At 52.5% G+C, this 24,536-nt stretch overlaps 7 protein-coding genes across 7 annotated transcripts; 4 read left to right on the forward strand and 3 right to left on the reverse strand.

Moving 5' to 3' along the window:
• Positions 1-1,175: 1,175 nt before the first annotated feature.
• VPS26 (Vacuolar protein sorting-associated protein 26) lies at positions 1,176-2,276 on the forward strand (the record flags this gene model as incomplete). The annotated part of the gene is made up of 4 exons (XM_049370545.1): positions 1,176-1,392; positions 1,463-1,960; positions 2,008-2,124; positions 2,173-2,276. The coding sequence occupies 4 exons, from the start codon at positions 1,176-1,178 to the stop codon at positions 2,274-2,276; spliced, it is 936 nt and encodes a 311-aa protein (XP_049217716.1).
• A 1,068-nt stretch (positions 2,277-3,344) lies between these two features.
• Positions 3,345-5,412, forward strand: J4E78_009963 (uncharacterized protein; the record flags this gene model as incomplete). Its single annotated transcript, XM_049370546.1, has 6 exons — positions 3,345-3,378; positions 3,473-3,883; positions 3,938-3,991; positions 4,061-4,515; positions 4,563-4,792; positions 4,887-5,412. The coding sequence occupies 6 exons, from the start codon at positions 3,345-3,347 to the stop codon at positions 5,410-5,412; spliced, it is 1,710 nt and encodes a 569-aa protein (XP_049217717.1).
• Positions 5,413-5,886: 474 nt separating this feature from the next.
• On the forward strand, positions 5,887-6,393 carry J4E78_009964 (uncharacterized protein; the record flags this gene model as incomplete). Its single annotated transcript, XM_049370547.1, has 3 exons — positions 5,887-6,031; positions 6,088-6,334; positions 6,381-6,393. 3 exons carry the CDS (start codon positions 5,887-5,889, stop codon positions 6,391-6,393), a joined length of 405 nt encoding a protein of 134 aa, XP_049217718.1.
• Positions 6,394-7,146: 753 nt separating this feature from the next.
• Positions 7,147-8,427, reverse strand: J4E78_009965 (uncharacterized protein; the record flags this gene model as incomplete). Its single annotated transcript, XM_049370548.1, has 4 exons — positions 7,147-7,763; positions 7,813-7,974; positions 8,032-8,347; positions 8,392-8,427. 4 exons carry the CDS (start codon positions 8,425-8,427, stop codon positions 7,147-7,149), a joined length of 1,131 nt encoding a protein of 376 aa, XP_049217719.1.
• Positions 8,428-9,394: 967 nt separating this feature from the next.
• On the reverse strand, positions 9,395-11,012 carry J4E78_009966 (uncharacterized protein; the record flags this gene model as incomplete). The annotated part of the gene is made up of 3 exons (XM_049370549.1): positions 9,395-10,327; positions 10,381-10,787; positions 10,838-11,012. 3 exons carry the CDS (start codon positions 11,010-11,012, stop codon positions 9,395-9,397), a joined length of 1,515 nt encoding a protein of 504 aa, XP_049217720.1.
• Positions 11,013-12,481: 1,469 nt separating this feature from the next.
• Positions 12,482-21,976, forward strand: J4E78_009967 (uncharacterized protein; the record flags this gene model as incomplete). The annotated part of the gene is made up of 4 exons (XM_049370550.1): positions 12,482-13,129; positions 13,235-18,801; positions 18,858-19,071; positions 19,136-21,976. The coding sequence occupies 4 exons, from the start codon at positions 12,482-12,484 to the stop codon at positions 21,974-21,976; spliced, it is 9,270 nt and encodes a 3,089-aa protein (XP_049217721.1).
• Positions 21,977-22,643: 667 nt separating this feature from the next.
• Positions 22,644-23,525, reverse strand: J4E78_009968 (uncharacterized protein; the record flags this gene model as incomplete). The annotated part of the gene is made up of 3 exons (XM_049370551.1): positions 22,644-23,008; positions 23,056-23,200; positions 23,265-23,525. The coding sequence occupies 3 exons, from the start codon at positions 23,523-23,525 to the stop codon at positions 22,644-22,646; spliced, it is 771 nt and encodes a 256-aa protein (XP_049217722.1).
• Between the last annotated feature and the right edge of the window lie 1,011 nt (positions 23,526-24,536).

Here is a 24,536-nt window from a genome sequence, read left to right on the forward strand (position 1 = left end):
ATAGTATATTGCGATATGGTCGGGACCAAATATAAGTGTATGCAGACTGTAAGCAATCAACGGCGCCCCGATTCGCGCTGGGGCGCGGTGCGTTTTAAGGCGTGGGACCTTGGAATACTGGTCTGGAAATTTCTCCCGCAAGCCATGACGGCAACGGCAAGGGTGAAATGCGATGGAGCTTGTCGTTATTCTGGGAGCCAAGCCACGATGGCACGCTCCGAAAAGCAAACAGCGAATGGCGAGCAAGGGCGTGTAGCTAGTTTCAGTAACAGGCCCAGCCGGCTGTAACAGCCGCGAAGCCGGGGCTGGAGAGAGAGAACTTCGGCGTTTGAAAGTGGACCTGTCGCGTGTGGGATGACGAGTAGCGCATCAGTCTCCCCGCATGAGGACCCCAGTCCTTCTCAGGTACTTATGCATCCCGCATGCCGGTGACCACGACATGCCAGCGCAGACTTGAGTTCTGAACGCCAGGCAACTGCAGGGCGCTCTGCTGAGTAAATTGCGATTCGACTGAGCATCTGCCTGGAAGCAATGGACTTCAGCTCACCGCTTTGACTCGCGGTACGAAGCTGTTTGATAATGGCGCGTGGGGGTTAGGCGAGGAATCTCAAAGTGCATCGGGCCGGTGAGGATCGAGGCTGCGAACAGTCTTTGAGTTGCGATTAGTCGATTAGTCTTTGGGGCGGCATCCGGCAGATGCTCCGGATAGTCCAGACGGGTGAGAACGTTTGAGCCAGACGTGCAGACAGTCCCGATCAGTCACGACGCCGCGATATTGCAGCTGCTCGTGTGCAGCTCACCGCCAAACGAGTGCATATTTGCTGTTTCGTATGCAGGTGCCTATCTCCGCAGGCTCGGGAGGGGCATGTGGAGGACCATCTGACCCGACGAGAGCAGCAGTCAGACGTGACGTGGACCCAGTGAAGAGTAAAACAAGGATACCTGGGGGTGAACATGACGAGGTGGTGTTGGTGAGGGATCGGGGAAGGCGGGGCAGGATGCGCTCACGTGATGGTCTCAACGGGGACAAGCGTCATCAGCTGTTGCCATGGATCTGGGGCGCAGCTCTCCACACCACGGCCATCCAGTCGAGCGCCGCCGACCACCGACGCGACGAGTGCCTCTGATACCGCTTCCGAACACGCGCCAATCCACCGGCACTTCTCTGGCCCGGCATGTCGTACTTCTTCTCCACCCCGGTCGACATCGACATCGTGCTCGAGGACCTCGACGACCGCTCCGCCGTTGATGTCAAGCTCGACAAGAACCGCAAAGAGAAGGTCCCGCTGTACCTGGATGGCGAATCAGTCAAGGGCCAGGTCACCGTCAGGCCCAAGGATGGCAAGCGCCTCGAGCACACGGGCATCAAGGTGCAATTCATCGGCACCATTGGTAGGCATCCGCCGTCCCGGAGCTTCACCATAGCTATATCTCGGCGCGCAGTGCTGACATAATGCGCCAGAGATGTTCTTCGACCGCGGAAACCACTACGAGTTCCTCTCCCTTGGCCAAGAGCTAGCAGCCCCCGGCGAGCTCCAGCACCCGCAGACGTTCGACTTCAACTTCAAAAACGTCGAGAAGCAATACGAATCCTACAATGGCATCAACGTCAAGCTGCGCTACTTTGTGCGCGTCACCGTATCGCGGAGAATGGCAGACGTAGTCAGAGAGAAGGACCTCTGGGTCTACTCCTACCGGATACCGCCTGAGACCAACAGCTCCATTAAGATGGACGTCGGTATCGAAGACTGCCTGCACATTGAGTTCGAGTACTCGAAATCGAAATACCACCTGAAGGACGTCATCGTGGGTAGGATATACTTCTTATTGGTACGGTTAAAGATCAAGCACATGGAGTTGTCCATCATAAGAAGAGAGACAACGGGGGCTGCGCCCAACCAGTACAACGAGAGCGAGACCCTGGTGCGCTTCGAGATCATGGACGGCTCACCGTCGCGAGGTAAGCACGATGACTCTTTTGCGACAGGCATTACTGACGACGTCAAGGTGAAACAATCCCCATCAGGTTGTTCCTCGGAGGCTTCGACCTGACACCCACCTTCCGCGAAGTCAACAAGAAGTACTCCACCCGATACTACTTGAGTCTAGTACTCATCGACGAAGGTATGACATACGCACATCTTCACGCAGCTGTGACTGACCTGTATCCAGACGCCCGCCGCTACTTCAAGCAATCCGAGATCGTGCTATTCCGACAAGCACCGGAAGGCCTGACGTTGGCCCAGGAGCAGAACAAGCTGATGGCAGTGTCGTGAGGACGTAGATAGAAGTCACTGCATAGATACTTGGAAGCTGTTGAGCGTGGGGTGTGGGATCTGCCAAAGGCTGCCCATCGACCCACCATGCGAATGTTCGGACCTCGGGATCGGGCTCAACATTGTACTATCACACCGCGGCGGCGGGAGCTTACGCAGACACTGGGGCGCTCTTCAGTGCATGGATGGTGCATGTGTAAATACTGCAATGCAGTCCTCCAGGGACGGTAATGTCGCAGGGAAATCATCGGGCAAACGTAGAAATCTTGGCCGAGTCTCCACATTACGATGCAATAGTGCGTCTTCACCTGCATGATCGTGGTGTACCATCGGCTCTGGTCCCGAACTTTCTGTCAGAGAAGTGTGGCTTGTGTGATTGTCTGGGTAGGCCATGAGTCGGCATCGCCGCTGCCGGTCGTTGCGGCCTCTTGAGCGTTGTTGTGCTTATTGGTCGAGGCTGTTCTCGAGGCTCTCGGATGATCTGCACCTAAACATTCCCTACGCGGTTCCTGCATCAGTGCCTCTTACACTTTCCGAGGAGACTTTTGACGACTCTTTCGTTCACAAGACACCATAATGTCAATCTGTCGCTCCGATTATGTCGACGACAAAGGCTTCAGCTCCGCGGAACGCGCATGCGACCCACAGTAAAGATGCCGATGTTCAGCAACCTCACGATCCGCACGACGCCACACTTTGCCGCAACCCTGAGGATCGCGATGGAACCCTTCTTATCAGGGCATGCCCACTAAAGCTGAGTTCCCGAAACGGTACGCACCCACTCAACATGAAAACCCGTCCAAATGATTGGAATGTGTGATTCCGCGTCACCAAGAGTCTCCCCGAAATAATGGGGACGTGGGCGTACTAGGCAAAAGCTTCCCTGCAAATGACGTTTTGCATGGAATTCTTCACTTTCCCATGGCTTAATCGCGGGACTACTTTTTCACCATGTTGTACACTTGGCACCTCCCACGCCCCTGTTTTACTCCCACGTCCAGTACATATCAGATATAAGGTTGTCAGGGTCTGCTTGCCTTGAGACGTAGGAAGAAACGAGCATACAACATGTCGCAACAACAGCCGAACAAAGCTGACAACAGTAAGTTATTCAACGAGCTCGAGTTTCCTTCCGAAAAGCCAGCAGAGCTTCTTTCTCGTTGGCATCAAGAGATACATGTACTAACCTTCCACAGGGCAGCAGTCAGATTACTTTACATCCCAAAGACCTGCAGCAACGCCTGAGCCACGACAGCAACCCTCGGCAACGCGCATGCCATCGGGGTTGGCACAAAGTCGTTCCAATGCACCAAGTATAGGGAGACTTGACACTGCCCGTTTGGAGTCACGACCCGAGAATGAGCGCGCCAACACTACTGCAACTGGTATGACCCAAATGGGCACCATCAGAAACACGCCCACTGCCCGAAAGAGCCGTGCAACTCGTGAGAATGTCCGGCAAGAGCCGCCACGACGACCTGAGAAGAAGCAACAGCAGACTGTAGACGTGGAGAACGACTATTTCTCACTGAACCCTTGGTACAATGAGCAAAAGTCAAAACCAGTCTTCGGTTTGGGCGCGCCTTTGCCACGCACTGTACGTAAGGGTATGTGGTGGGGAAGAGGCGACCTGCGCAAGTCTTTGTACCGGGTCGATGAAGGGGAGGCAGATGGCATTGCTCGACAAGATGGCTTAGGCTTCCATGAGGGTAAAGGTAAGTCTTCATATACTCCCTTGATGTGATCTCCCTCAAAAGTAATCATTCTAACTAGAACGTTGACAGATTTGGAAGAAGATTCAGAAGACTCTCAGGAGACGTTAGACGGCGTTGGTCGCCCACACCAGCGACGTGATCCCTCGCATTTCCAGACAACAGTCGACGGCCGCAATGTCAACATGAAACGCGTGCCAACAAGTGAAGCTGACCAGGTGCTTGGCCGCAACCAAGAACCGAACGCTCGCAGCCACGAACATCATGAAGGCCAGGAACGTGCGCCCGTCAACGAGCACGGCTTGGAGTTCTCTGATGGACGTGGGCAGCAGCAACACTTTGGTTTGCAAGACGGTCTTCCACCGCTCCAGGAACACGATACGAATATGTCTTCTCAGACTAAGCAGGAAGAGAAAGAGATTCAGCAACGAGAACATGAGGCAGAACGCGAGTTCTACAACCAGTACCGCAACCCAATCGCTAGGCTGCGAGCCAAGTACCCACAGGCACCTGCCGAGTTCCTTGCCGTATGTCTGATCACTATCCTGATGGGAACCGTGCTAATACCGTGTAGACGTTCGTATACCTCCTCATCGGACTTTGCGTCAATCTTTCCGTCGCCACTTCTCAAGAAGGCACCGGCAGCTTCGAGACCCAAGCCTGGGGATGGGGCTTCGCAGTCATGATCGGCATCTACCTCGGCGGTGGTGTCAGCGGTTCCCATCTCAGTCCGACAATCTCAATCTCGCTATCCGTCTACCGTGGTTTTCCCTGGAAGATGGCAATCGTCTACATCTTTATGCAGTTGCTGGCAGGACTTTGCGCCGGCGCTGTGGCTTACGCGCAAGTCAAATCATCTGCAGATTTTTAAATGCCTCAGTTGCTAACTTCGTGATAGTCTTTACGCAGACGCCATCCATGCAGTAGACCCCGGACTTACCCTGGAGATGACCGGCAAGGCTCTATTCCCTCAAGGACCCATATACTCCACCGCAACCGGCTTCTTCAACGACTTCGTCTACATGGCTATCTTCGTCTGCGTCATCTTCGCACTCGGAGACGATCAGAACTCGCCTCCAGGTCAAGGCATGACAGCTTTCGTCGTCGGTCTTACAGGTTTCGTCACCATGATCGGGCTTGGCTACAACACCGGTCTGGGTATCTCGCCAGCGCGCGATCTTGGTCCAAGACTCATCGGATTGTGGGTTGGATATGATTCGGCCTTTGAGAATGGATACTGGGCCTATGGTTCTTGGGGCGCATCTATTGCTGGCGCGTTGTGTGGTGGCTTGATGTATGATTTGTGTATCTTCGTGGGTGGAGAGTCGCCTGTTAACTACAGGTGGCCGCAGCCCGGGGACATTAAGTGGAAGGCGAAGGAGAAGAAGGATAAGGCGAAGGATAGGATTCAACAGGTGGCGTAAACTTTCGCGAGTAATGTTAATAAATGAAAGAAAACAGTTCGATGCATTTAGTCAGTAGGCTCCTAGTGAAGATGTAGTTGCGTCCGGTTGATGTGCGAGGAAGCTTGTGCGGCTCCGGGAATAGGACGACCGGAAACAGAGCCGCTGCGCGTCATGCCCAACCACCGATCCGCAACTTCTCCATTGGACATCTCACGATCATGACCTTTGGGGAGAAGGTCACATCCTATCGGAAGCTACACCGACGGATAATCGTACGCTGCGCGCAAACTTATCGCTAGCGATGAGCTTTGTGATGCTTTTGGTGTCTCATCTGCCGCATACCTTTTATCACCGTCACCACATCAGCCACCATGCCATGACAGCAACTGCCAGGAACACATGACAAGAGCACTCTGCATAAACACGAAGAGTCACTGAAATATGTCTACATCCCCACACACATCCGACACGACCCCGTCGTCAAAGCCAGAGATGCTCCACCAAGAGCACAAACAACCAGACCCCAAAATCGGCATACGCTCACGCCTAAAACACTTCACATTCGCCTGGTTCCTCTCAACAATGAGTACAGGCGGCCTTGCTCTCGCTATCGCAGAGACACCGCATCAATTCCCCGGTACGCCATCTCTCCATCATCCCATCGCTCCTACCAAAGCTAACACCCACCCCCAGGCCTCCACCAAATCGGCCTAACCCTCTTCCTCCTAAACATCGCTCTCTTCCTCACTCTCACCACCCTAACAACCCTCCGCTTCCTCTACCACACTTCCCACTTCCTCTCTTCCTTCCTCCACCCCCAAGAATCCTTCTTCCTCGGCTCCTTCTACCTCTCCCTCAGCGTCATCCTCGCCGGCATCCAAACCTACGGCATCACCCACGGGCCCGGCTACCGCTGGCTCATCGACGCAGTCTACGTGTTGTATTGGATTTACGCCGCATGCTCGCTCGCAAACTCCGTGTTCCAGTATTGGGTGGTGATTCAGTGGGGCAAGGTGAAGCCGACGCCGCCGCTGCCGAGTCTTTTTCTAGCGGGGTATTCGGCGATGTTGACGGGGACGGTGGCGAGTCTTGTGGCGGGGAGTCAGACGGATGGGAGAGCGGTGATGGTGGTTGTGAGTGGGGTTGCGTATCAGGGGTTTGGGTGGTGTATTAGTCTCATCGCCATAGTCGGTTTTGTACGCAACTTACTGGATAATGGGTTTCCGCCAGCGCAGTTACGGCCTGCGTTGTTTATACCGGTGGGGAGTGGGGCGTATACAATCGTCGCGTTGATCGGTCTTGCGAATGCGGTTCCGGAGGGGATGGAGGGGGGCTACTTTGCGAAGCATCCTGCTGCGCCTGAAATCCTTCGTGTTTTAGCGCTCTTCACGGGGATCTTCTTGTATGTGTTTAGTTTTTGGTTGTTTGCGATTGCTTTCCTAGGAAACGTTGGGGTGGTCGGGAGGATGCCGTTTAGTCTGACATGGTGGGCATTCATCTTTCCTAATGTGGGGTTTACACTTAGTACGAGTGTGTTGGGAAGGGAGTTGGAGAGCGAGGCTATACTTTGGGTGGCGAGTGTGATGACTGTTATGCTAGTAGCAATCTGGTTGGTGACGGTTGTGGGATGTGTGAGGGCGGTTTGGAAGAAGCAGATTGTTTGGCCGGGGAGGGATGAAGATCGGGATCGTTGAGTGTTGAAATCAGGCCGTATCGATTCTTTGCTAGCAGCAAAGTTTACTATCGCTCTAGCTATTTCTGCGAGCTCACCAACTCCCTCTCAACAGTGAAGTCAACTTGTTTCTCGATACCAGCCATTGGCCTCAATTCCGTCTCACTGCCCCAGTCGTTGCTTGCTTTCCTGCCTTGCTCACTGCTTGGTAATCTCAGACCAGTATTGTGACTCCATCTATTCCCACTAAATACACGACGTACTTTACTTGGTGGACCCGACGCCGCTGGTTCTGCTGAACCGTATACTGGCGGCGCAGACGGACCGGGTCGCGTTCGCCCCATCTTCCCATTGAGCAGGTATCTGAATGCTGGTAGCGTAGCGACTATGACAGAGACAGATGACTCGATGTGGCTCCACATGCTAAGTAGTACCGGGCCATCAGCAAGTGTAGCCGGATCGGGGTTGGAAGTGGCCTTGGTGACTTGCGCAAGTCGTGCGAAAGCGAAAGCGATGATGATGGTACCTAGCGAGAAAATGACGGCAAGTCCAAACTTTTGTTGAGGCGAAACTTGTAGTTTGCGCAGCAAGTTCAAAGGAAGGAGCATGATGAGGGCGTCGGCAACCACGTCGGCGCTGGTTGCGAACTTGATAGAGGCGTCGGCTCGCACGAGGTCTTCCGGGTCACTACATCCAGCTACGTGAGTTAGAAGGTACGAGGAAACTAGGGAGTGGGAGGTACTTACTTGCACTCCAGTACTTGGACAGCGGCCGGCAGGTTAAGAAGTTGGAGGCGATTGATGCCAGATATAGGAGCAGTACTAGTACAAAGCATACCCACCAAGCGCGCATGTATGCCGGTAGCCCTATCACCAGACGCCTGAAGAAGAAGAGGATCGAGAATTTGGCTAATTAAGAGTGTAAGAAGGAGTTCCACGAATGATGGATAGATCAGCCTGACTCACCAGCCCAAAGCGTAGTCCAAAACAGCAGCATCTGGCTGAACATGAACTTCAGTGAGGTACGCGTTCTCTCGACGAACTCGTCTGCAGGCAGTGGCATAGGCGTGAGCGGATCTGATATGGCCGCTGTCATGTATGTCTGCGCCAAGAAGAACTGCGGTAGTAGACATGTGATAACAGCGGAGAGCGCCGTCAGAGAGAGTAAGCCGAAGAAGACGAAGTAATCGTCAGCGAAAAGTCTGCGTTGAGACTTCCATCGCAGGAAGCCTCTTAGTGCTGTTAAGACGAATGACACGCCGTAAAGACTCCATATCAAAGCCTTCCTTGAGTTAGCGATGCTACCAGTGCTTCAGTTTGACTTACCATAAGGCCTGTGTAGTTGAGCGTGTTGTTTGCCATTATCCCTGATCGAATGAGCCACACGTGTGATGTCAATCCAACTTGGGTCGTCTTCTTGGGACACATTAATACTTAAGAAAGCTCGTGAGGCTTGTAGGAAGCTGCGGCGACCGCGCCGCAAACTACATGCTAGTAAGTAATGTTTGGTTTCTACATGGGTTGAAAACCCATTGTGAGCCCAATCACAATCAGTCAAGACGGCTCAAACATCGGAGGCCAACAGTTCAAGCAGGTGGCGGCCAGACTATGGAATAATCCCTTCAACCTGCCCCCGTGTAATTTGATAGTTGAAGTATGAACCGAGCATCTGGGAATCGAGAAAACTGGGAATGAAGGCTAGAACGAAGCCGTCCCCGATTATGATGCCATTTATGTAACTTGCACTGACCGGCTCGCTCGATTTGTGTGAAGCGAGCCGCCGGTTGTATTGCGAGGGTTGTGGGGGTAGAAGACACGCGCAGCGCGTACGTGCTGCAAGCTGGATCTGTCACCCAGCAATCATTCGCAAATCAGCAGATTCGAACATGTAAACGCGTACACGAACCAACTGTCACTAGGGATATCCCACTGGAGTCGTCACTCCGGTATGAGGCTTGGTCTCGGCCAGGTCCGAGGAGACTTCACAAGGTTCTACAGCGGCCGATCCGGTTCCTTGGGTGGACACGGCTCGGTTACGTTGCCACTTCCTTCGCGCCGTTCCTTCGCGTTCAAGCTTTTCATCGGTTCGGCAAGGGTGAGGCACAGTTGATACGCTTGTGCGATGGATTTACCGAACATCCGAACTGCGAACCAAGGCATGATGGAAGAGGTCCATTGTTTTCGGCGAATGGCTTTTGTGTTATACTGCTTATTGTCAAGTCTAGTTTCAAGCGCATCGAAAGGAACACCAGAAGTCTGTAGGGGCTGTATGATATGTATTCATCGTCTAATGCAAGTAATTGTCTAAGCAAAGTATTATACCGATAGATCAAGCATCAGCAACTTTCCAACCACCAGGCATCAAGTTGGTGTAGACCCGGAGAGGATCATATTTAGTGCGAATAGTCTTTAACCTCCTCAAGTTGGCAGCGGGGTAGCTCTGGAAGATTGGCTGACCCTTGCCTGCATCGTTCATGTAAAGGTACTGAGCGCTGTATGATTTGGCACGGAGTATGCTGTTGATGCTTGCCGTAATCTCGTCCGCAGCAGCGCGCACCTTGGCGTCATCGCTCGCAGAAGACCAGGTAAAGTTCTCGACCATCCAGAAGAACGGCGCCTTGGAGACATCGACACCTTGGGGATTGCCTCCAGTCTTGGCGCTGTGTGAAAGGAACGCCTTGGTGACGGGCTGGAAGGTGATTGAAGCTTGAAGATTGGCAACGTTGGGCAGTTTGGCATTGACACCGGAGATGAAGGCATCGTGAATGAGCTGCACAGCCTTGCGATCAACGACGGACGAAAGGGTGCGGAATTCCTGGCGCAATCCTAGTGGTTGGAGCGCGTCTGTAGCTGCAATGTAGTCTGACAAAGGTTGCAGTGCGTATGAATCGGCGACTGGGGTGAGCTTTGGCGCGGTGAAGTTTTCGAATACTTCAGGGTTGTTTGTGACGGAGTGGTAAAACTTCGCAGCCGCATAGACAGTCATGTTCGCCGCGGGGAAGGTAAGAATGGTCGGAATGATGGCAGCTTTCGGGTCAGAGCCTCCGTATTTGCCGAAGTTGTAGACACCGTCCAGGTAGCCGGATGATTGAGTCTGGTCAAATTGGCCAATACCGACATGAACGTCGCTGCCCTCCACTGGGCGCAGATCGAATCTTGTGACGATGCAGAAAGAGTTTCCGCCGCCCCTCAATGCCCAGAAGAGGTCAGAGTACTTGTTCGTCGCTGTTGCTTCAACGATCTGACCGCTAGATAGCACACACTGCCATTGTTAGAAGAAGTAATAAGAACTTGCACAGAAATTTGTCAACATACCTGGTACTTCATGACATTATCGGAAGCAAAGCCGTATTCAGAAGAGTAAAAAGAGATACCGCCACCAAGCAATAGACCGGGAACACCCACGTGGCCCACACGACCGCCGACAGCTGCGAGTCCAGATGGTTTGAGATAGGCATATACATCCCTCCATCGATTGCCGGGGCCGACGGAAACCATAGACTTGTCCGATGAAAGTGATAAGGTCGTCAGATTGGATGAAGACATTAGCACACCCGAGTTATCGATTCCGTTGTAACCTGGTATCGGCATGTGTCCACCACCTCGCATGGCAAACTTCGACCGTGTCAAAGTCATTGTAGTGACCGCATACGCAACCTGCTGCGCATTTTGGGGGACGAAGACGCATGCAGGGCTGCTGTACACGGTGGCTGACCAGTAAGCTGTGACATGTTAGCGGGTATCGGGCGAGACACCGAGTATGACCACATACGCTCTTGTGTCTCATATGCGTATCCCGAGGTTCCAGGCAGGAAGGTACCGTCGGGGTATTCAGACTTCAACTTCGAGCAGGCAGTTTTCTCTCCGCCTGAAAGGCTCTTGGCTGCTCCCGTCGCAATAGACGGCGCAGCAAAGAGTAGAGCTGCAACACCTGCAAGAAGGACCATGTTGAGTTGAATGAGACGATGCCAGGAGTTGATGGAGACTGATGGGCGAATGCTGGTGTTTATTAAAACCTCCGGACGGAAATAACCATCCGCCTCCGCGGCTCAAATCCATCGGGAAGCATTGCATGCTGCAATTGATCTAAATCACCTAGATCTTTTGGAGGGCGCAGGTACCGGTGTTGCTGCCCATTTAGGAAGATGGAAGGATTGTGTGCATATTCGACTTCCGAAATGTGCAGTAGATTGCACGCGAAGCAGTCGTGCCACTTGCACGCACCAGGTCCAGGGTAAACAAAGTCTGGATCTTACAAGGTTGCCGCGGAGCAGCGAAATGGCCGCACAAGAAGCCATGGACGAAGGAGATGGCGGGTTGAACAGGCAAGGGATGCAAGGATGAGAATACGCGCTGTACGGCGCGGGCTGGCTAGCTCAAAAACGGCCCTCATCCTCCGATGATCATTTAGCGCGGATGCCAAGGCAGACGACGTTTGTAGGCTCGATCCCGAGGTTGCTCTTACCTAGGTAACGACACATCAACGCTCGCTCTTCGCATGCGAACATCCATCCTCTTGGTCTCGAATACTGACGTTCCATCATCACTGCACGCATCAATTCCATGACAATGTCAACGAGGCACAGCAGACGCGTCTTGCGCGGCCCAGCTTCGCCGCAACGCGTGACGTCATAGCCTTGCGCGGGCACACGTCTTTCAGATGATGGCTATCAGCAAGAGAAGGAGGCTGGATTATGCAAGAGACACAAATTGAGGGAGGCCTCTTGGGAATTGTATTTGGCGTCGAATCAGCCTGGGACTGTTGCCTTGCGCATCCTGGGTTTGTACTACACGCACGCGCCACACAGCCACACCATTGGGTTATTTACTGAGTGGAATGGCGCGTGGTCTTCCAATGCATGAAGCAGAAGAGCATATCAGATATGGCGTGGACATTTCAGTGTACTCAGCCTTGTTTTTTTGCAGACAGCGACGCCCATGTCGCGGCGAAGTGATGAGGCGGTGGGCAATCGCTGCGCAGCCCTGGAGTGCTCAAGTGAAGGTGAAGTCTGTTTGCCTGTTTAAGACAACAACAACGCGCACAGTCGAATTTCACCTCTTTCAAGCGAGCATTTTTCTTGCGTCGTACAGAGATTTCGTCCACCGTCTTTCGTCTTTTCCCCCACCTTAGACTACCGCTCTCGCTACCACGACACCACACTTTCTCCTCATCGTTTTTGGTCGCGACTGTTGCTATCCCATCTTTGCTACTGGGTCAACACCTTGAATGTTATTCTGCATTCTGAATAGACAGACCGGATAGCTGAGCCCATTAGGTACGTGGGGTCCGTCGCGCCTGCAGCGCAAGTGCTACTCGCACAGCAGATACCTATACCCTGAAACATGCTCCTTTTCAGGCAAGGTTACACAAGCTGACTCATCTATCATATAGTGTACTCACTGTGGTGTCTACACCATGGCGTCGGCAGCGGCTACGGCCTACGCCTATCACCATTTGGTACTTCCTCCGAAGCTCCCGCAGCAGGACGACCGCAACGCCGCGCACGACTTGACTCTTGTCGATATCGCCATTCACGCCCTTGAGTCTCTGAAACCCTTTGTCAACAGCGAGCATGTCGGCTCAGTCGAAGTCGCCGTCATAACAGTCAAAAATCTTCGCAGGTGCCGGGACCGCCACGGCAATAACTGTGAATGTCAAGTTCAAGACGTTCTTGCCAATGTCGCAAACGGCGTCGCTACTGGTAAAGTTCCACTGGAGATTAAAGAGCAGAATGCCGGGATTTTTATCAGCCGATCTTCAGACAACTTGGTCTTCGAGTTCTTCGAGCTTTCTCCTACGAACGAGGCGGCTATGCATCCAGGCCGACTAGTACGAGAGTTCCCTGCCCATGCATCACAGATACCTATCGGAAAGGTCAACCCCGATCTTATCGAATCGATCTCCAGGACCATAGCTACAATGACGACCCAGACAGCTCCTGGCTTCCAGCCCAAGATAACCAAAAACAACAAGAGCATGGACGAACAGCGCGACACGACGCATCCCGGCATGACAACCGACTTCTTTTCGAACCTTATCGCTGCTTTCGGTGAGCCGACAGATGTACGCCATAGCACGAAATATACCCGGGAAGAGGTTCTTTGGAATGACTGCTTTGCACCATGGCGACGGTCCCCATTATGGCTCTTATTACGCGTATCGCTACAGCTACTGTTCTCCCGACAAGCACCTTCCAGTCTCCATGCCGACGGTCTGTACAAAGCCTTCATGATCTTTATGCTATCACGATTACTCGATCTGGGGAAACAGCACTGGAAAGATATGGGTAGCGAGGCGATTCATATCACATTAGCCAAGTTATCCCGACGGCTACGCAAGTTCGAGCTTCTCAAGCAAGAAGGGTACCTACAGCCAGGCTGGGCACAACATATTCATGACCGGATGCTTAACGCCCACAAATTCATCAACCAGCACTGGCAGGATCAGATCGACAACTCTCAGGCCAATATCGACTTCAGCACCGTTGCCCAGCTCAAGCCTAAGGCCGATGTCGACATGAAACTCTCCGGGTTAGATGCATTCTTGTTGGCGGTCACGTCTCGTCAGCGAGAAGTCTCGTCGTCTACCTTCACTCCCACTTCCGGGTATCCATCTTATCCAGCTACTCAATTACCGGAAAGCATAAAGTCGTTCGGTTCTCATGAAGACAAATACTTCCGCCTAGCCGCTTTCGAGAAGTGGGTCGAGCATCATCTTGTTGACTGGTACACTTCACATCTCCACGATGGAGATGCATGCGGGAGTCTACGTACAATCATGACTAGCTACTATGACGTTGCTAGTAGCACCTATGCTGGAGTGCCTATCGGCCTATCTATCATGTATCTGACGCTTACTGGGCTTTGGATCGCATGCGACCGGATCGCATGCACGATATATCCCATGCTGCTTGATTATGATCCTGAGGTCGATCTGGCCGAGTTTCAATGCCTTACGCTTCCCCTCAAGAGCCACCTGAACCGCTTGGACGCTTCAGAGCGCTATGTACGAATGCGACAGGCCACAGCGGTGAAAGGAAGACCTTCTGTCTATCGAAGGCTTGGAGACCCTGACTCGTTCTCTGTCCGATACTTTGATCGGTGCGAGACTCTTCAGGCTACATTATCAGATATCGAACTTGATGCCGCTGCCAAGCGCAAGCGGAAGTGTAAAGAGCTGGCAGATCTCAAGCTACAGTATCAGCAGTACATGGACCAGTACAATAGCAACGTATGTGAGGAGGTATGGGAGATCTACAATCGCAGACACGGCTACAGACGAAAGGTCCACTCCAACAACTGCAGCAGATGTGCAGCGAAGGCCAAGGCAGATTTCCTTACGATCCGGATCTACGAATGGCCAGTCTCCTCAAAAACACCTGTAGCAAAGGCTACGGTGTTTGAGTTGGCTGTACCGGATCCCTACAGCAACTGGCGCGATGCCTCAGCGCACTTCATTACCACGGTTCTCGGCTATAAGGATGCGAACCAATTACGACCGTCACACTCATACACGCTCAACAACCACCAGGATCTGTCCCATCTGCTATCCAATGGGTACCATCGACGGAGAATAGTCCCACTCTCAAATGTCAAGAGCCACACTGCCACCCACAGGAAGTTGCAGAAAGCTATTCCTCACTTGAACGATGACGATGTTTGCCTTGACAACGCTTTACAATACGCCTACTACGACGTTTCCAGCGGCATCTTCAACGCTAGCATGCCCAGTTGTACAGAAGAAGTCCCGAAGAAATGCCTATACCCCATGCCAACGCGATCAAAGGCTCTTGAACGCTTCATGTATCGCCCACCAACATCGCCCGATGGTTTACCAGCCAACGAAGTTATCGCCAGTTTGTCTGATTGTCCAATGCACTTCTCGATCGATGAGTATAAGGCTTTGGGCGCGCTACCGCTTGGGAGCAACCTTGTTCATTCGAACATTCTTGCTCAGCTAGCGATTCCATCAGTCGACTTTACAAAGATCGAGACGCAATGTATAATTCTCCAGGCTGTACATCAGGCGGGTCCGCCAAGTCAGTGCATCGAGCGGTCAGGCCACTCTATCCTTACAGAAACCTCGTTTGGCCATGCTATGCTCGCGCAGCTTGAGAGCAACTTGGGCCGCATCGAAGAAAACTGGGAATCATGGAGGGCTGCAGCAACATTCTCCTTACTCGCTCGACGAGTACTGAGCTTGACACGAGCCCAGGACGTTCGTTCTCGCGCGCTTGATTACCTTGAGACTTTGCGAGCGGTTTGCTTGAAATGGTTACGACGCTTGAAGAAGCGGGTGGCTGCCTCAACGGACGACGGCCAGCGCACAGAACTTTGGAGCCGCGCTACAGAGGTAGCGCTGCTGTGCACCTCGACCTATGATGTGGAAGAGCCTGACTTTGAGACTGTGCTTCAGCAAAAGTCGGCAATCTCAACGTTGCTTCAATCGTCTATTGTTGTGCAAGAGCACTGTGGAACCATGCAGTCGGATTTCACAGAGCTTTTCGGTATCTCACTACAGTCGTGGAAGTCATTGATGTATCGCATCCTTCCGACACTACGAAATCGCGTCCTCGAGGATGACAGCGGTCTTTCGGATGCCATCAAAGCGAATTGGGCCGCATTCGAAGAATCGAATTCCAGTAATTCTTGGTGTTCACTGAACGAGAATCGCCAAAAGCAATGGATGCTCACGACATCCGGAAATCTTCCTGTGCACTTCAACTTACTCACTGGAGAGTTGCTTGTCAATGGCCTTCCGCTCGCTCGTCTTCCTGCCGAGTACGAGCGCCACAGGATGTATGAGCCTTTGTTCCACAAATCAGCTCTGGAAGTTGTGCCAACCGATGAACTTGGGTTCAGGTTCTCTGCCAAGACTCTATACCATGGCTACAACCTTCACTTCGGAATGACGGGCCAGGATATGATCCTGTCCGCTTTCGGAAAGGGTACGAGGCGGCTTGAGTTGGTACCTTCACGTCTTTTTCAGGGCTTGTTACCTGAGTCATTTGTGACAGATGCCGTACACTGGTATGATTTCAACGCTCAAGAGCTCTTGTTTCGGCCTATGTATGCTCCCTGGTCGACTGAAGACGATGATACACGATGGCGCCTCGTACGACACGGAACGTCATGGCGGCTAGTCAACAAAGACAAGGTTATGATCTGCGTGCGTAGCCCTACAGCTCGTACCATCTCGAGCATTTTGGCGCCCCTAGAGAAACCGCTACACATGCACATGCGTCTTGTTGGTTCAGACAATACTTCTGATCTCCGCGTCGAGATAGAGCTACCGCGACTACAAATCTCGTTCGAATTTGTCGAAGCGAGTGACCATTTGCGCTCTCGCCAATTTCGCGACATGATTATCGACTCTGATCAAACCATGGGTGCCCTTGTTGGCATGCAAAGCCGGTTGATATTGAGGTCAGCGGAAGGTCGGCGAATGATGATCATTCCGGAAGGATCAGTCGGTTTCGCGAAGGGAGATCTACACCATCCTGAGGTCAGAATTCTAGAAGACTCGGCAACTCGGATTCGCGCTTATGACATCGACGAGACTCTTGGCCAGATAACTGGAGATGGAAGCCTGCGAAGCCGCCTGATCTTGTGCTACATGCACGCGCTAACGTCTCACTGCCTACCCGATCCTCTGACTGGATGTACCGGCACTGAGTCAGCTATCTCAATTCTGGGATCGGCAGCTGTGGGATCGATCGACCTTCTCGCACCAGAAGATATAGATCTTCTGACCTGTCTGGCAAATCTCTCGGCTACGAGATCGTTTTATCCCGAGAACCTGAAAGTAATGCAGCGTACGAAGTGGGATACGAGTCTCCCATCGCTATCGCAACATACTTCTTTGCGGTCTCTCGTATTGAGCCTATTACATCAGGTTGGGAGGATGCAATTCTTCTACCCTGACAAACACAATGACTTCGAGTTGATCAGAAAAACCCAGAAGAAATTGATGTCGTCTTCAACTGCCTATTTGGATGAGCGAGCTTCAATTCGCACTGCCACGTTCCACGTCGCCGGCTTTGGTGCAGAGCACTTCAGCTCTGCAGAAGACTCGTATTACGACCGGCGAGACGTCCAATTACATTCCAAGAGAGGAGCTCAGTCTCATACGACAGCCAAGCTAATGCTACGGGATCGATTCAGCCTTCACGGCCCTATCACAGACCTCAAAGTCAGGCTTCTCCAACAGCACTTCAAACATGCTACCATCCTCGGAGTGAATCGTTCCTTCGATCCTGTAAGTCTCCGATACGATTCAAAGTGGCTGGACGATGCATCAAAAGCAATCATAGAGCAATGGTGCACTCTACAACCAGGTCTAGCTGGCGTGTCTACCAGCAGCAAAAACAGATACGACATAATCACATGGCTGTCCACGATGGCATACGGAACATCGGATATGAATGTCATACAGGCTTTTGCCGCATTCTATATCTCACAGGATTTCTCCACAGTACAACCACCTGCTGCTTCAACGTTCGAATTAGCGAAGGGACATGTCTTTCACCAAACCACGATTGAGAACATCCTTCATAACAACGCCAAGCCATTCGAAGATTCTCGTGAAGCGATGTCACCAAAGTCGGCATCAGAGACTGAAGAGCAGCATCACAACAGAATGAACTCCTTGTTTCGACAACGGAAGAATAGTGCGATCCAGAACTTCGTGAGCGGCTTGAAGAAGCAGTGGCCAATTCAGGTTCCTACATTACCGCAGGCGGCTGCAATTGACACGTATGTCAATGTTTCCGATGCAATGGTCACTATCCGGAATCACTTTTACAGCTGGTACGATAACCACTTATTCATGGAATACCTCGGCAAATTGTCAACGATCATGGCACGACAGGTGGCGTCGCCGGTTGTGGCACCACAGCATATCCTTACCTCGCCGCCAAAGCAGCCTCAGCTCAGCGACTCCACTCGGCATCTCAGCGTCCTGGATGTGTTCGCTTTAAGGCCATCTCGGTCCATCGAAACCCTCTCACTAACAGCTCCTTCCGAGCCTGCCGTTACGGTCGCCAAAGGACATCTGCCTGAGAAGCATTCGGAGGTGAATGAAAGGCTTGAGGAACTTTGTCGAAGAAACATGGTCTACGCCACCTCCAAGTGTGAGCGAGAGTACGTTGAGAATCTACGATCAAGCTGCGATGCCCTCAACTCGTTTGTCAACAGCGATGTCATGCATGACGAGTTAGTTGCAGATGTTCAAGCTCTGCTGCACGACTACCTCAGCAAGTGCCAGAACCATCTCGAGACCTTCAACTCCGCATTGAAGGGGCTTTTTAGCCACCAAGTCGCCTTTCAAACACAGCTGTCGCCACGATTATGTACAAAGTTCTGGCTCGGTCAACTACACAGAGACCGATTCGACACACTATCGTCTGCCTGGAAAGAAATTGTCATTCAGTATGCGCTCGCTATCACCAATCTACAACGCGCTCAGCGGCTGCTCCGCTTATCCAAGAAGCCGGTCGATCTCGTGGAGGAGCTCCGCCATGTTGGACATAGCAATTGGGATGTGCATCAATACCCAGAGACTCTTCTCATCGAGGCTGAGAGCGGAATTCTTGTACGAGCCGAACAGGAGTTTATTGCTAGCCAGATGCGTTCGCCAAAAGATGGCTGGAATATCGTGCTTCAACTGCTCATGGGCGGTGGCAAGAGCTCAACTATTCTTCCCATACTGAGTGCTTTTCATGGAGACAGGAAGAAGTAAGTGTCTCTAAGCCCAACCGACCGGACGACAGCATACTAATATTAGAAACTAGGCTTGTCCGAGTGGTCATCGCAAAACCCCAGAGCCGGCAGATGCTGCAAATGCTGGTCGCTAAGCTTGGTGGTCTCTTGAACCGAAAAGTTTATCAGATGCCCTTCTCACGCAACCTCCGACTTAATGCTCAAGATGCCGTCACCATCCGCGAGATCTACGAAGAATGCATTCGCGAGCGCGGTGTATTACTGATTCAACCGGAGCATATCCTGGTAAGTCATGGCTATACGAAAGGCATATGAGACACATACTGACTTCGTACCTCTACCCCTACAGTCTTTCAAGCTGATGGCAGTGGAATGTGTTCTCATTGATCAGCCAGAAACCGCTCGGAAACTGCTAGCAACTCAGCAATGGTTCGACGACGTGTCATGCGACTGTATCGATGAGAGTGATGAGAACTTCTCGACGAAGTTTGAGCTCATCTACACGATGGGCAGTCAGAGTTCTATAGAATACGCTCCAGAGCGATGGTTGATCATTCAGGATCTTCTAGCGCTAATCCCCCCTGTGGCGAAGCAGGTCAAGGAGATCCATCCCGAGGCGATCGATATAGAAGGCGATGGCGACGGGCGGTACCCCAGGATTAGGTTCCTACGACCTGACGCTGCCGATCTGGCTTTGCGTCTACTCGCGACAAAGGTCGTTGAATCAGGCGTAGGAAGTCCATCTCGTTCGCAGTCTCCCACCATGCAGGCCGCGATACTGCGCTACATATCCGTAACGGAGCTGGAACCTCGTGAGATCGAGAAAGTCGAACACAGCAAATTTTGGACCGAGACGACTAAGCCGGCACTACTACTTCTGCGCGGGCTATTTGCAGGGGGCGTGCTGAACTTTGTGTTCTCGCAGAAGCGATACCGCGTCAACTTTGGTCTCGACAACACACGCATTCCAGCCACTCGACTAGCCGTACCATATCGCAGCAAGGACTCTCCTTCACCTAGGAGTGAATACTCACACCCTGACGTTCTGATTTTGTTGAGCTTGTTATCTTGGTACTACGAGGGTCTTAAGAACGAGGACCTGTTCGATACCTTGATTCATCTGTTGAAGTCCGATCAAGCAACCATTCACTTCGACGAGTTCGTCAGCACCGCGTCTTCAAGTCTACCCGAGGCCTTCAGACAGCTCTCTGGCTTCTCCATACGCGATGAGCATCAGTGCGTTGAGGAGGTATTCCCAGGTTTACGGCATTCCAAGAAGGCTGTCGACTATTTCGTCTCTCACCTCGTGTTCCCCAAGGAACTGAAGCAGTTCCCTTTAAAGCTCAGTGCGAGTGGATGGGATTTGGCGATCCAGAAACCGAATCCCACGACCGGCTTCTCGGGAACAAACGATACCCGGCATCTTCTTCCACTCAACATGCACCAACTTGATCTGCCGAGCCAACAACACACCAACGCTCGGGTCTTGTCATATCTGTTGATGGATGAGACTTCTGTGGCCCATTTACCCACACGCGCCATCGGTAGTACAAGCAGTAAAGATGGACAGCATCTTCTTGCTTTCATCGAGGGGTTACATCCAGACATAAGAGTTATACTGGACTGCGGCGCATCAATCCTTGATATGAACAACCGAGAGGTGGCTGAAGCCTGGCTGAAGCTACGAGGCAACGACGTCGCAGCCGTGGTATACTTTGAGGACGAGGAACTGTCTGTCCTAGATCGCTCTTCCAAGATCGAATCCTTCCAGACATCTCCATACGCGAAGATGCTAGATTCGTGTGTCGTCTACTTGGACGAGAGCCATACACGGGGAACAGACATACCAGGATTACCGCGACACTATCGGGCTGCCCTGACGTTAGGCAGTCAACTGACCAAGGATCGCCTCACACAAGCAGCTATGCGACTACGAAAGCTCGGTAATGGCCAATCGGTGTGCTTTGTCGTACCCGGGGAGATACGTACCAAGATCTACGAACGAAACGGCAAACCGCCCGGTACCCCAATCGACGTTTATGAGGTACTGGCGTGGGCGATAGGCGAGACCTGGTCTGATATCAAACGTTCGCTCCCACCGTGGGCTGTGCAGGGGAACCGATCCGAGAGCCACAAGCACTTGTTGCTGGACGGTGCCAACACGACCAAAGGAACAGCGGAAGAGTTCCTAGAAGAGGAAGCAGCAAGCCTGGAGACTCGATACAAGCCACGCGAGCCAGACGATGATGGCTCCAAGCACCTCCAGGATTGGGACGAATCTAATGAGAACATCGTCAAGATCGTATCACGATGCCGTGATTTCGAAGCCATGGGCTTTGGCTCAGCTGCGCTATCGGAGGAGCAGGAACGCGAACTCGCCCCGGAGATCGAAGAAGAGCGCCAAATCGAGCGCCCACCGCGCCTGAAGGCTCATCCACATAACTTTCACCCAGACCTCAAGCGCCTCATCGATACAGGAGAGTTCTGCTTCAGTTCAGAAGCATGGGGACCGGCCTTTGAAGCCCTCTGCACCACGAGCGCTGCCAAGGATGTTGATCTGAGCAAATTCCCTGACGACTTGCTGGTCACAGCGGACTTCATACACACTGTTCAAGTTCCTCCAGGATCGACCCGCGCGTCTTTCGTATCCGACTCGTACCAACGACCTGTGCAATTCGTACTTTCCGTCCATCGCAAGGGAACTGTTAGCAACCTCATCATTGTGAGTCCCTACGAGGCCAATCAGTTGCTACCTCTTCTCCGCCAGTCGAAGACAGTCTGCCTGCATATCTTCGCGCCGCGTTCCAATGCCAGCTACGCATCGGTCGATGATCTCATGCTATACAATGTCGGTCGCAACTTCTTGCCTGGTTCAGTCTCGCGTAGCTTGACGATGCAGCTGAATCTCTTCGCCGGGAGTCTCTATCTACGATCGCTGTCGGAGTACGCCGAGATCTGTGACTGTCTTGGTCTTCTAAAGGGAACAGCGAAAGACGGTCAGGAGGTCTATGCAGATGGCTTCATTGATCCGCCAGCTGGGATCTGGGGGCTAGAGAAGTCTCCTGTGCCCTTCCTGCGAGCGCTACTCATGAAGATCCGGCGGGAAGGAGAAGGCGTCGAGAAGACCCATCTGGGTAGGATGCTAAGCGGAGTTCGGCTGGAGGAGAGCGACTTTGTGGTGGAAGAGTAGTTGGCTATTTTGACGGTTGGTGACGATCTATGGACGAAGATTGGATGAGAGAAGAGAGAGAAAGGATGTTACACGAAGAGGCGGTAATGACATCGGCACAGCTCTACACCACGGTTAGAAGCACTGTCAGTGTGTCAGCAAGTATTAGATACAATGCACCCTTGTGGTATAATCTCTTCGCAAGTGTTCATTCTTCGAGGTGTCGCGTCGCGTGTCGCGTGTCGTCCCATTGAGACTAGCGCCCGCCTACGTCATCAGCATCAGGGGCCGAGGAGGCTGGAATTCTTGCCGTTTGCTGCATACACGCCATTAAATCCTAACATCTAGGCAGGCCTCAAGGTTATGTATGCGTCTACCTTCATGATGCTGCTAACGACATCTTCGTAGAGTGCAACACGAATTACACCCACCTCTACAGCAGTGCGCGCGGTTCACGACTTCGGAATCCACACGACACCCAAATCACTTGTCATCAGAATATTCGCAAAGCAACCTTCTCGATTCGCGCAACTCTATGTCGCCAATATATACAAGAAAGAAGTCAATGTATGTACAATGCTTCCAGAGCGAGCACAACAGATGCACTGCATCCCCGCCATCCAATAAAATCCACCGATGTCCGCCGATTCATCCTCCACACGTTGTTTGAAGTCTTGCTCGAGGCAACCTAGCAAGAAGAGAGGGGCTCCTTGTAGATGCAAGAGTCAGAGGGGCCCTTGGAAACGCTCTCTGGCTCGCTGCCAGAAGCAACACCCTTGAACTCCTCGCAAATGACCTTGACGGAGCTGGCGCAGTTGGTAGCGTCGATCGTGGCGGAGTCTCCGAAGTTAGGGTTGATGCCAGCAAGGAGCTTGCCGTTGGAGGCCTTGACGTTCTTCATGATAACATGGCGCTCGGCGGATTGCTTGCAGTTACCGCAGGAGCGGTATAGCTTGCCGAAGGTGTCAACGGTGAAGCCGTCGATGGTGACAGTTCCAGCGCCGTTCTGCTGGATGACCTTGTCTTCAGCGCCGGTAGCTCCTCCACCGATCACTAGAAGGCGTTAGCTCAGTCCTGAAGTATGTGTAAACACCTCTTACCAGTTGCGTCACCATCTTTCTTGAGAGAAAGCGCGTCCTCGCAGACAGCAGCCCACCAAACGTTCTCGATAGTGCAGCTGCCCTCGCAGTGGACACCCTCGATCTGGTCCTCTCCGATAATCGCGTTCTTCAAGGTGGCGCCATCCTGTAGAGGTAGAGGTACGAAGTCAGTATATGTCTCACATGCACTTCCTACAGCCGTGACATACCTTGAGAATGAAGACCGCGTCAGAATCTCCGCCTTCGGCTTGGCCAGTGCAAGACACGCCACGACCGTAGGTCTTGAGACCACCGTCAAAGGTGCCAGTGATCTCCATGGGCTCCTTGAGCGTCTGGGAGCCCTTGGAGGCCGGGATAGGCAAGCTCGCCCGCTTGTTCAGGTTGAAGAAGTTCATGGGAGAAGGCTTGCTGGGACCGGCGGAGACGGCGACGGCGAAAGCCACGATGGCAGCAGCGACGGAGGCCTTCATGTTGATAGTTGGAAAGGTTGGAGTTGGGAAAGCTGGAGAGCTGAAAGGCTGTTGGAATGGAGAGAAGGACGTTGGGTTCGGCTAGCGAATGTAATGCGTCGAGCAAAGGATTGAAAGAAGATGAGAAAGCTGAAAGACTGTAAAAGACTGTTGTTGGCTCGATGGTGAGTACGGATTTTTGAGTGCGTCTCCCGCTCCATCTTATACCATCCACGGATCTGTTCCGACATCTTCTGAATGCCTGCCGTCGGGACAACTGCGGAAACTTGCAGGTTTGGCGAAATCGCATATAGATTGAACCCACACGGCTCCGCCCTACCCTCATGGGCTTTGTGCTTGGCGGTTATGCTCATCTGTTTGAAACAGTCCTTGGATTCGCGAATCGTGATCCGCGCGGTCTCTACCCGTTTCGCCTTTTACGCCAAGAGCGATGCGTTTCAAAGAGGTGACCTGGAAGTTCCTCCAATGGGAGGTGTTTGTGCGCACAGCACGGAGAACAACATAGGCGTGGAAGCTAAGCCTAATCTGCAGCATGTCAAGTGTTTTTGGTTGGAAGAAGGTTGCGGATACAGCTGTCATGTCCAGAAATCCCGTGTTCTACGCCCAAAGCAAGTAGTAACGGCTGCGACATACGTTGTGTCCTCGCAACGCTTACACATATTGATGGCAGGAGACCACGATGGTACATCTGGTGAAGTTGCGCGCGGGCATGTCCCAGCGCGAAAACATTGCACTTGAGTGGTGGAAGAAACAACCCAACACCACAATGGAGTCACAGCGCTTCTGGTTGTGATCGTCGCCATCACAGTTCTTAGTATATTGAAGTTGCAAACGTGCACCAGCACAAAGAGATCGGTGCCATCGAGCCGCCTCACCAAACACAACCCCGTTCTTCACAGACCACGTCAGGCTTCGCGGAACTTTTGGTAGCGTGGTTCGAGATCCGCTTGGCATTCCCCACTACCTGGTGAAGCAAGGGGCGGGAAGCTTGTGTGTCGACAGGAACAGCAA

Source organism: Alternaria triticimaculans, assembly GCF_023758025.1.
Source record: "Alternaria triticimaculans strain BMP 0046 chromosome Unknown scaffold_25, whole genome shotgun sequence".
Lineage (NCBI taxonomy): Eukaryota > Fungi > Ascomycota > Dothideomycetes > Pleosporales > Pleosporaceae > Alternaria > Alternaria triticimaculans.